Source organism: Prionailurus viverrinus, unplaced genomic scaffold (genome assembly GCF_022837055.1).
Source record: "Prionailurus viverrinus isolate Anna unplaced genomic scaffold, UM_Priviv_1.0 scaffold_35, whole genome shotgun sequence".
Classification (NCBI taxonomy): Eukaryota; Metazoa; Chordata; class Mammalia; order Carnivora; family Felidae; genus Prionailurus; species Prionailurus viverrinus.
The window spans coordinates 5,053,365-5,065,969 of NW_025927605.1; the positions used below are offsets into that span (position 1 = coordinate 5,053,365).

General features: G+C 40.7%; 1 protein-coding gene across 12 annotated transcripts in view; it reads right to left on the minus strand.

Moving 5' to 3' along the window:
* Window positions 1-12,605, minus strand: part of CDK12 (cyclin dependent kinase 12) — a 74,625-nt gene that overhangs the window by 18,921 nt on the left and 43,099 nt on the right. For 9 of the 12 annotated variants that reach the window (XR_007149411.1, XR_007149412.1, XR_007149409.1 and 6 more), the window contains exon 14: window positions 11,093-11,510. The exons of 1 other annotated variant lie outside the window; for it this stretch is intronic. Coding sequence is in view for 5 of the 11 variants with exons in the window: in XM_047845544.1 (XP_047701500.1) it covers window positions 11,093-11,510 (418 nt within the window). In the remaining 6 variants the exon portion in view is untranslated. Of the gene's footprint in view, window positions 1-8,549; window positions 11,511-12,605 lie in introns of those variants that run through there. 2 more of the 12 variants (XM_047845540.1, XM_047845539.1) reach the window with 2 other exon arrangements.

Below are 12,605 nucleotides of genomic sequence, written 5' to 3' on the forward strand. Positions count from 1 at the left end.
AAGGGCAGTCATATACATTCCCTACATAGGGAAGAATCTGCATGGGGACCAGATTCACGTTCCCCTTATATTATCAGTTGGGGTGTGATGGAGAAAATGTAAAGGTTATGCATTGGGATCTGTTTCTTTGTCATTAGCAGACAATGTTCATTTTGCAGATCCTTCGTCCCTCTGACCTAGATTCATAACTCTGTCTCAATGCTGCCCAGTGGTACCTTTCTCCCTCTAAGATTCTGATTCCAGCTCAGGGACTCTTTAGCATTTTCCTCCATGCACATCATTGGCTCTCAGACTTGTATGTTCAGAAAATAAGCATTGAAAGTGACTGTAGATACATCTCGGAGAAGTTCCAAAGAGGGGTAGTCTCAGCACAGAGCAAGAGGACTTCTGAACCTGTTGTGCATGTCAGTTCATTGAGCACACTATTTAGGGCTTAGGTAACAGCAGAGCAACATACCCCTTCCTGCCGCCTCCTCAAAGGAGAAAACCAACAACTCAAAACTTAAATAATAAGGGGGGGGGGAGTAGAAGGTGCCCCCTCCAACCTCTTTTCCCTGTAATCTCAGAGAATATCTCATTTTACTCAGAGTTCTATAATCCCTTCTCTTGTTCAGAGACTCCCCTTAGTTTCCCAGTAGGTGAGATATGTTTTCTTTCTCCCTTCCTTCTGATTTTGCTTTTCTACAACTGTATTGTAATATAAAGGAGCCAGAGTTGAGATTTAGGGTAAACTCCTGCTCTCCAAACCCCAGAGATGGTGGCAAAGTGCCCTTGGAACATGGGGGTAACTCCGAGGGCATTAAGATCTTTGGCCTTGGCTGCCACTTGCTTCCCAATGAACCAGAGCTCCTGACTAAATAAAAATTACATGTGTACAATTTGCATATTATAGAAAGATTAGTCTTTGAGGTAGAAACTATAAAGCTTCTCAGTTTTTCTACTGGTGTTTTTCACATCCACCTTTCCCCCCTCAATCCATCCCTCCCCCCTCAAAACCCTACAGCCCTTAGCTTCCTTTCTTGAGGAAGCTCATTGTTCTCAGGAGTTGGCAATCTTAAAGCTAGGGGTTCTATACTCAAGTAGGTTAAGATTATGGCCTCTTGGATTCCAGTCTTGGCTGGCTGCCACTAACTCACTCACTGTGAGTGGGCAAGGCACTTCCCTTCCCTAAATCTGTTTCCAGGCTTGTATACCTAAAGAGTGAATTAGGTGATCTGTAGGTTCTCTTTCTACCTCTGGCCATCTATGATTCTTTGAGGAAAGACACACTTCCTTTTATCAGGAAGTGAGACATTCCTGCCCTTCACACCTTCTCTCTGGGCCACTGCAGAAAGAAGCTCCCCTCTAGATGCCTACCTTTCTCATGCTGGCATAACCAAAGGGACAAATGAAGGAGTCCCAGTAGGAGGCCTTCTCTTAAGTGACAAACTCCTTCTATTATGAAGAGATGTTGAGAAGGTGATCTAAGTCTAACTCTGAATCTTGACAAAGCAGAGAAGAGTCAAGGCAGGTGGGGCAAGAAAGCATGCCCCGCACCGCCCCCCACCCCCCCGCCCACCTCACAACATACAACTTAGACTGTCTGAACACACACTTGGCTTTGCCCTAGGGAGGACCATGTTCAAATACAACTGTATGTGGATGGAAGAAGAAAGCAAGGACATGTGTAAACACATCTAGAGCATTGACACAAATGTCCAATCAGCGCAAATACACTCACTGCTGTTCCATCCTACATTAGGCCTATATGTGCCTTATAAGAAGCTATGGTGAGTGGGGGTGGGGGGGCACCACATCCCAGTCTTACCCCTCCCCAAAGTCAGAAAGGAAGAGACAGTGAGACAGGAGCTACTTGGCTTCCTATAAATTGTTTTGTCCTTCCTCACAGCTGCAATCAGAAGCTAAGGGCTCCCGCAGGCCTTGTTCTGATCTGCTGCAGGCGATGGAGGGTTTTTGAAACGGAGAGGACTTGGCTGCGGCCCCGTTTCAGCTGCCATTGGGGCTGGCTAATGGGCTCATTCGGGAAGACCCCCGCCTGCTGCACTAAAGAGTCCCCCGCGGACCCCCTCCCCAATCCCAACCCAATTAATAAATGGGGGCTCCCACTTTATGGCTCTGGGAGCAGGAACCAGAGCTACAAATGACCCCCAGGGAGGGACAGAAAAAGGCCTTCCAAGAAACAAGCTGGAGAATTGTGCATCCATAGGCACACGCTGCCACAGGCTAGTCATATCCCATTTTCAAAGCATTAAAGGGGAAGAAACTGGCAAAAAACTGTATTTTCTTTCCTAGATCTGGAGAGGGACAGCATTCTTGAAGTCTGTGGGAACACCCTAGCAATAAACTCTCTTTCACCCAGTTCTCCAACCTGAAAAGGGCAGGTGATCATCTGGGCACAGAGCACATGCTTCACTATTTTCTAGGAGCACCTCCCCCTCTTAGATTCTGAAATACTGAACAAAGACACACCCCATCAATTGGTTAATGAAGTACACTTCCTACTTCTTAAAAATAAAGCAGCTACCTTTTTCCAAGCTCCCATCATAGTCAATAGGATAAATATGTCGGGTCATCTCTCCTTTCACATCCAAACTATCATCAAGCCTTGCTAATTTCTATGGACCCCCTTCCTTTCTTCTCATTCTCCCAGTCACACTGTAGTGCAAGCCCTCAGATAAAAACCAAAATATCCTAGCAAACTTTCTTGCTTCCTTGACCCAGTACAGCTGTGAAAGTCCTCAACATCATAATCATCCCCACCATGCTTCTGCTTCCCGTTAATGCTTACCAAATCAAATCCAAATTCCTCATTCCAGCCGACAAGACTGCTCCTCCTAATATTCCCTCCCCTTACCACACTGAGTGATCCATTCAGACTTCTGCACACAACACACACAAACGTTCTTCTGTAAGTTTTCTTCGTCTGAACACCTTCTCTTCTGTTCCCCTGTCTTCACTACCTTCAAAGAATCTTTTCTGGTTAACTCCAGTTTTTTAAATTACTTCTTGACTACGGCTACTTCTGTACTAGGTTAGTATTTTATTTTACAGCCTGCATTCACATGCTGACTTATAAACATTGATTCCTTACTTCCCACTCAAGTGTAAGACTCATCTCACTAGATCCAGAAACCTCCTAAAAAAGTGAGACCCTCCCTTAATCTCCCCCAGAAGTTGTCCTATACTCCAGACAATGACTCAACTAATGACATTCCTGCTCCCCACTGAAGCAACCCTCATGGTAGAACTCTCAGGATGGCATATCAAAGAACTACGAGGAGTAGAATCTTATTCTCAATAGCAATGTCCTATCAACATTGAACTTGGCACTAAGTCTTTCCAAAATTATAAATTGTTTCATGACTTTAAAATGTGTTACAAAACAAAAACCCGGAAACAAGCATGGTCATCAAAGGCATTTGTTTATCTCCTTGATCCTTGGTATATAAACACTATTTTATTTGAAGACCCCTTAGGATGAGAAACCCCATTTTGTTCCCTATCTCTAAGATTAACCTATACTCTCAGGTCATGAGCTGATTTTCTAGAATGCAAATCAATTCCAGAGTCAACAGTAATCTTGTTCTCTACCAGTCCTGCCTCTAGACTACCTCTGTGCATCATATTTTTGGAAGGTCTCCAGGAATAGAGAAGTTATTCATGAGTCTGAACTATTTAGTGAGTACTTCCCTAGATTAACCTCACTCTCCAACTCTCTTCACTTCCTATAGTTTAGCCGTATGTGGTTAAACAATAAAAAATGACCTGCCACTCCCCTTATCACCTACACATTGCTCAGAATAATAAGGATTTGTTTTTTACTCCTTCCATCCTTTAGCTTCAAGGTGCTTAAGGGTCAAGATAATAAAAGCAAAGCACTTAGCACAGTGCCTGACACATAGTTAGGTTTCCAACATTACTTCCTATTCCCTCCCTCCTTCCTCCCAAAACCACAGGTTCTCAACCTTTCTAGGCCTGTTTGTTCACTGGCTGAAGACAGCATTGAACTAGACAAACTAATGTCCTTTTGTAGTTCTAGCATTCTGTGAGTCTAATTAACATATTCTGTTTTGTTTACTCTTCTAGGCACTGCCTTCACTTGGATCTAAAAACAAAGGAGAGAGGAATAATGCTATTTTCCAGGTTGACCTAAAATATATAAAACTACTTTCAGGGGAATTTTAAAACTCCCAAAATACAAATAACTTTTTAACATGATACATCTGAATCATTCCTTATTTTCAAATTATTCTCTTGAACTATGTGGATAGCAGAGGGAAGCAAAATTTTCCTAAATACTTGCTTAATACAACCAAGCTTCCCTAGTGAAAATGTCTTCAAAGCATCTCCCAACCTAAGAGTTCTAGGCCCATCTTCCAACCATACAGGTAACACTACTGTAATCAATGGGAACTCTTTACTGACAGTGTGCTTTAATGGGCCTATCTGAAATGAACTGTGAACCTTTAAGGCACTTATCCTTCTCACTAGCCCAACCATAAATTTTCCTTCCATCCCACATTCCTATCTCTTCTTTAAAAGCAATTATACCCTAAGTCTCTTTCTGCAGCTACCAGCCTGCTCCAGTTCTCCTTCTTTGCCTTCTTTCCATCCACTTCTCATATTGCTTCATTTTATATGAGACCTTTGGTCCCCTAACATAAAATGCAAACACTGGTACAAGGCCAAACTCCGAAGTTCCTGAACTTATAAAAGGGATCATATTCCTAAGCTTTCTCTAAGTCTTTGAATTTGGCTTTTCTCCAGGACCAAAAGCATTCAAAATTGCATTAGCTTTGGTGGGGAGGGTTGTCTACCTACAAGCTAACCTTCATCAAAGGTGTCCCTCATTTGGTACTGTAGATCTGAGACACAGGAGGGAAAAGGATCCTCTCCTTGAGACAGCCATCAGAATAGGCTCCTTAAAGAAAAAAACAAAAAACAAACAAAAAAAACAACAAAAAAAAACCCCAACAGCCTCCAAGCCACAGGCTTTGCTTTTCACTTAGCTCTGATTGCTACCTTGTAGCCTTTGTAAGGTTTCTCCTTACCTCCCTCAAGAGATGGTTTAGCTTGGATAAAATGCCCTTCATTCCTTTGGAACTATTAACAACCATGCCAGAGGAAAACATCTAAAAATCTGTTTCCAGGTCCTAGGAAACCTATGTCTAAGTGAACATACTTTATGGCTATACTCTCTTATTCTAGAGAAGTATGCTGTGGCTATTGGCTACATATTAAGTTTCACTAACAACCACCCATCTAGAGAGTATTAAAGACTAACTTAATAGCCCCTTTCTCTCAACCTTGAACCACTAATTTTTGAGGTATATATGAGAGCAACCCAGTGACCAAAGTGTTTTGGCATTCTAGTGATTAATCACCAGGGCCTCAAAGCAGTCCTCATCTGCTTTCTCATGGATAGCAGGGCCTTCTTCTCACCAAGCTTTACTTCCCACAGACACCATCTGCAACTGAGCTCAGAAATGTCATCACCAAAAGCACGTCTCAGGATATGAGGGAAGAGGATGAAGTGAAATGTTGAGGCTCCCTGCCCTTCCTAGACCAGTAATCTCTTGTATCCCGCACAACATAAATTAAAATCTCCTTAGCAATAAGAAAGTATGATTATTTTGCTTTCTCCTTCACCTCTCACTCAGTAATTTGAGGATCTGTAATAGAAACGCGTCTTCTGAGTTGCCTCTCATCACCCTTCAAAACTATGAAGCAGCAGTAACTCTAAATACCTTGCAGGATTAAGCAATCAATACCTCTTGTAGGCTTACGGCATGGCATGCAAGTTGGGTAGTGAGTGAAAAATAGGAAACAAAAAGAAGTTGGGTGGACAGGAGAGATGGAGAAACGGCTGCATATGGGGAGGAGTGGTAGAGCCCCCCCCAGCAATCCCTTCAGGTGTCATACTTCCCCCAAAGTCTCTCAAACCTAGTTTGGAGTAAATATTCACTTAAGAGTATTCCTAGGGCTATAAGGAACACTAAAATTATCCCTATGGATGAGAAATGCCATACCCAGACAGTAAAATTAACCAAGTGTCCAGAAATGCTCACCTTGCCTCTCAGGACAACCAGAAGATTTAGCAGTGCCACCCCTCCCTTGGAACGGTTGAGCATTTACTCACTTGAGGAACTCACTTCCATTCCACCTAGCCCTTCAGGATGACTAAGTGGTGAATAGAGAAGTAACTCCATACTGAAACACAAACTATGGGGCAATCTTTAATAACAAAGGAAATCCCAGTTCAGCACCAAAAACATTAACTGTTAACTTCCTTAAGGCATTAACTTTACCATACAGTTAAGGATACCTGTCTGGGAAAAGATAGTGCTTAAGAAATCTAGATACTGAGACAGCATGATTTCTAACTAGAAATTGCCTTGGTCGTGATACAAAAAAAGTCCAAGTTAGTTAGGTCCTCAGCCTTTAGGCCTAGAATTAAAAAGAGCCACTGCTATAAAGTGGAAACAATATTCCCTAGTAGGTTGAAGTTCACACTCCCAGTCATGAATCTGCAATATATAAAGACCAAAAACAAATTCCTTTTTCTCTGGAGGCTAACCAGGAACACAGGATTCCAGGAATTGGAACAATCTTGAGCTCTCCATTCTCCTTCTGGGTAAAGACAGGACAGCCCACAGGCAAGGGAACATCATAAACTTTGGGGATTCAAAAACAGGCTGGCCACCCTCATCACCAGTATTTTAATTCCTCTTCCTAATTTCCTTGTTCTGGTGTACCCTTTAACCTTGTATGATTGCTCACCCCAATATCCTCCCCCCCTTCTTTTCTGTCTTCTAATGGGCTTTACCTGCTTTTATCTACTTATGTCATGACTAGCAGGACTGCAGCACACACAAGGGAAAATTTAGTTCTTAGTGTCCTAAATCGTGAAAGAGAAGGGAAAGCAATTCTGTCCTCGGGTGGAGATAGGAAAGATTTTGGAGATAATAGAATTTTACCCTTATAAACAACTTTGACTCGTTTCCTGGATTGGCAACACATCAGGAATCTCAACGGAGCTAGGAACACTAATCTCCATGCCTACCCTACTCATGGTAACATAGGAACTGGTTGGGGTGGTTATGGTTTTAAGAGATTATTCTTTGGTCTAAACAGCCTCTTACCAACTTCCATTGACAAGTTGAGCTCAAACCCATTACCTCTCCTTTCAGGAGGAACCAGGGTACACAAGACTCAACTCTTTTGATGGCCTGGCACCATCATTTGTGTAACTATTTCTACTTAAAAAAAAAAAAAAAAAAATCACGTCTTAGTTTTCCCCAACTTTTTTTCTTCTCTAATTCCTAGTCTAGTGTTTTGAAGCACCTCTTCAAACCCTGAGAACCTTTTTTTTTTTTTTTTTTTTTTTGTATTTTATGAGACTACAGAGATTCTGAGACAAAGCACTCCTAAGATAAAGTAAAGGAAAAAGCTCTTTGTACACAATTAGATCTGCTCAGAGGCTACAGGTTAAGAAGTAAATGCAATGGAGCAAAAGTGGTATAGTAACAGGAAATATTTAATTTTCCAATCTCCACTTTCCATTTTTATAAACTGAAAGAAAAAAATTTAATATATTACAAAATATCTGTACATAGACAAGATACACCCGATGTGGGGCAAAAACAAGAGAGAGAAGGAATACAGTGTCAGGAACCTAAATCAGGGAGAATGAGGTGGCAACTGACACTTTTCTGGTGCAGCATTCTCTCTCAAAACCTGCTGGTAACCATTTTAGTACTGTAACTATATATGCATATTACACACACACACACACACACACACACACACACACACACACACGCACACACACACACTGGCTGGGTGATGTCTATGGCATAAGCTAACAAAAAAAAATCCTACTTACGAATTTGTGCTACTGCCCTACTTTCAAATGTATAGATTTGATGTCATTTTCCAATCCTTATCATCCCTATGGACAGTTGAAAAAAACTAAGGAAACTGGGTCAAACAAATTTGTTTTCAAAACTACAAAAATGATCATGGTCAAACCAGTTTTGCTCTCAATCATGAACAGAATCAGATTTCTCATCTGTTCAAAATAATGTATTTAATAGACTTATTATCTCCCATGGTACAATTAAAACAAAACAAAAACCACTTTTGAGTATAATTGGGTTTGTAAATTTCTAAGTCAAGTTGAAATTCTGCCAAAACTTTACTTCTATCACATTTATAGGTAACATAGCTGAAAAATTAACAAATACCTTTTCTTTCTCCACAGATTCCAGGATATTTGAGTTTCTTTTTTCCTCTGCCTTTAGAAATAGTCAAAATTACCAAACTTTTTTCATTGTAAAGGCTAGACTCCCCAAATGGGGATAGGAGGTGAGATGGGATCATACATACACATACACACATCCATACATACACTCACCCCTTTCCCTAGTAGTAGGGATGGGGGAAGGGAGACTTAAGTATATTATTTAGAATATTTGGCATAATTAAAAATAAGGGGTGGGAAGGGGGAGGAAAAACATTATTAATGATTGCTGATAACCAAAATATAATTAAAATATAGAGAATTTTATTCATATTTGATGGGAGACCAATTATTTTCACTATGAATAGATACTTTTGAAAGTATCACAGGCGTAAGTTCTTTAATCAAAAATGGGAGTGGGGCCCAATGCCTCAAATTCAAATATTCTAAAATACAAAGGCCCATGTCTGAGGACTAAGAAGTCAACAGACAAAATGTTCAGATGAACTTTAATGGAATTTTCCAATAGCATGTCAGTGAGCCTAGCAAATCTAATTGGACACACTGGTATAAAAAGCCATCAATGCCAAAATGGCTAGAAGGTTCTTTTTCTAATCAATGTTTGCCCCTGAGGGCAAGGCCAGACCAAAACCCAGAGAATAATAAAGAAATACACACACCGGATATCTACCTATTTCAGTAACAGGGGAAAATAGTCTTCATGTAAGTATCTGAAGAGGGTTCTTCTTTCATTTCTTTATAAAGTGTTTTTTTTTTTTTTATTAGTGCACCTTTCTCTTACAAGTAGTTTTTATTTTTTAATATAAGAACTTGGCATTGAAACACAAAACTTCACTTGAGTTCTGAAAACTATTCTCAAAGATGCTGAAGCATGTTTGCCTTTTCTTTGTAAAGGGGCCCTAATCTATGTTTCACAAAGGCCTAAGTCTGTGCAGAGAATTTATATGAATGTGTAGGTTTTTAAAACACCTTATATGCTGGTATTCACATAGAAATGGAAGCCAGAATGAGAAGCCTCCCAAGTTATCCCACCCTGAAAGCCTTTCCATTTTCCATTTCCTGTTTATAATAAGGCAAAATTCTTGCCATGAAGTCATTTACCCCTTTTACCAAAAATAAAACCAAAATCAAATCTCTCCAGAGGAAACTCCCTAAAAGAATTGGCAGGATATACATGCTGAGATGTGTATATGTCAATACTGTTCTTTCTCATGGTCTGCTCTTTTAAAATTATTTTTTAAAAAAGGTCTCAGATATTGATAGATCTTCAGAAAAATATCCACCCTAAACTAAGTTACATTTCCATGTATTTCCATGTATATTCCATGTATTTCTTTTGACAATATTACAATGCTGTTTCAAAGGTTTTGTTTTGTTTTTTGTTTTTTTGACAAAAATATATGTGTAAACAGTATGGTAACTGCTCTTACTAGCCCTCTAGGTATGGAGGCATCATCTCTAACCCCAGCTCAGCAGCAAGTCCTAGGCTGTCTGCATTTATAAATCAACTTCACCATCAGAACGTGGTTTAAAAAAAAACAAAACATTTTAGAATTGAAAAGTTACAGAGAACATATAGGAGTTTGAATTTCCTTTCGTTTATTTCAAAAAAAAAAAGTAAAGAATTATCCCAGGTTCTTGGGCATCTCAACGATTAATTTTTTTCCAAACAAATGCCTCAAAAAGAGAAACAGACAGAGAGAGAGAGAGAGACAGAGAGACAGAGAGAGACAGAGAGAGAGAATGAGAAACTCTTTAAAGATGTGGTAAAAAAGGGAAGAGATGGGGTAAATCTACCTACATGCCCAAGAATGCCTCTTTCTACAACCTGCGTCCTGTGCAGGGAGAGGGGCATGTCTTTTTGTCAAAGCAGAACAAACTTCATGGATGAGTAATTTATTTGGAAAAAAGGTATGTTCAAGATGCTCAATGGGGGAAAAAAGTTCACTTGAAAGCAAAAATGTGAGATGGTGGAGAGGAAGGAAACATTTATTTAAATCAGCCAGTCACTCTGTTTCCCTTATAGCAAAAGCCTAAGAGTATCTCAAATTTTGTGAACACTATTATCTTTAAATGAAAACAAAACGGAAAAAAAAAAAAGCAAAAAACAAAAAATAAAATTCAAAAGGAATCATAAAAAAAATCCCCAAATTTAAAAAAAACCTAAAGAGAGCCTCTCCTGAGCCATCTCAAAATTGAAACTGTTCTCCTTTTCTTCTGCTCAAGAAGTGCAGGCAAATGAACTAATAAAACATTTACTTTTCAATTTAATGACCCTCTCCACATTCTCTACTTATTATCTACTAGGTAGAGTTGAACTGTTCTGGCTGTAGCCCATCCAGGGGGAACTGGTGCCAACATCATTTTATAAGTCGCCTGCTAGTAGCAAGTGAGCAAGGAATACAACAGACAGCTTTGCGGTAGCCAAATGCAGATGATTACCTCGCTCTAGCAAATGATTTCATTAATGTTTCAGAGGACTGGATGGAAGGATGAATAGGGAAGGAATCTTTCAGGACACTGAAGTCTCTGGGTTAGTAAGGAACTCCTCTCCCTCTTCCCCCTCTTGGCGGGACTCTTGTAGGTCCCCGATAGAGTTTTCCATAAGCAGAAGACTGAGCTGGGCCCCCCCAGTTTAGGCCTGTTCCTGAACTGCTGGCCCCAGTGGTTCCTGGCCCCAGCTCCCCATAGTTCTGCAATTTGGTCTCTGCATGTACCACAGAGTTGCTGCTTCCCTCAGCCTTCAGGAATGGTTGCCCGACCACTGAGTGTAATGCTAAGGGGACCCTGGCAAAACGGAGGTCCTGGTCCCCTGGGAACTGCACTGACCCTGTGCCCTGGTAACTGCTGGACTCCCCAAGGTGGCTCACAGAGCCTGAGAAGGTCCTGTTCTTCACCAGGGTCTGGGTCAAGGATTCTGTCAAAGCTGGACCAGAGTTGCGTTCATCAGTGTCAGTGGCACTGAACCCTGTTTCAGGCCCATCAGTGTTTCCGTAAGTCCTGTTGGGATGGGGTCGGGTGGAGTACTCCATTGGTCTCAAGGCCTGGTGCTCATGTGGCAGGTGGCCAGGAGGCTCTGCTTCAGGCTGGGATAAAAGTTGCAGCAAGGCGGCTGTCACGGCTGGGTTCAACTCCTGGGGGGCGCTGGAAAGATCGCCTTCAACCAGAGGGGGTGGAGGTGGCGGCGGTGGAGGTCCGGGGGGCTCAGGGGGCCTCTTCTCTGGTGGAAGAATGTGAGGAGGACATGCTGTGGAAGGGTTACTTCTTTTAAACACCATCTTAAAAATCACATGTGATTATAAACACAAACACACACACACATACACACACGCTGCCCAACATAAACAAATAGCAATACAAGTAACCAAATATATATAAAGAATAAAATCTTGGGATCAGGAAATTGCAATTTATAAATAAAATCAAGTGGTTAAAATAAAACAGTTGCATTCTGAATCTAACAGCTGGTGTAAAAAAGATCATATGTTTCAAATGATTGTCCTGATTTTTGTCTGAGATTTCCTCCATTTCCTTCCTTAAGGAACTGTTCTAATATGTAGGCTGTAGGCAGCCTCCCCGCCCCTTTTTGCTGTTGGATCAAAACATTAATGAAAATAAAGTAGAAAGAAGGAAGATGAGAGGAAACAATACACATGCTGTGGTCACATTTCTAGCACAAAATCTTGCTGTACAACAGGAGACCTTGCATGGACTTAGCTAATGCATTTTACAGAACATTTGATGATATAAGGTTAACACCTGAAATAGAATTTAAAGAATATACAAGAGAGATGAAATAAAAACCTTTCATTACCGTCATGTATAAATATACACTTGCTTCTCCAAACTTCAGTCCCCTCTCCCCATAATCACATTCTGAAGAAAGGGATTAACCACCATTCTGTCATTCAGTTTCCTGTTACAATAATTATAAAGACTAAAGTAATCTATCATAATTTTCTATTTTGTTTTCCAACCTCCTGCATTTTTTCCATGCTATGAAAAAAATCACTACAGCAATGTCATGCAGAATGGGCTGCTGATAAACATGTTTATCTTGGAGACGGTGACAAAACTAAGTATTTAGAAATGTACTGAACTTATACTACACTATGTCTTTCCAAGGATCTTTTGTCTTTCTTGAACCACTCCCCACACACCCCCACCTACTGGCTAAATTTGCCTAAGCATGGCAATCACTGTATGGTAACTACTGCCAAGGCAGGAGAGTAGAGATGTAAAACGGCGTGAGTTTGAGAACATACAAAACCAAGTACAATCAGAACAGTGCTTTTTAAGAGTTGGGAGTTACTCTGCTGAAGAAAAGGTTTCATGTTTTGGG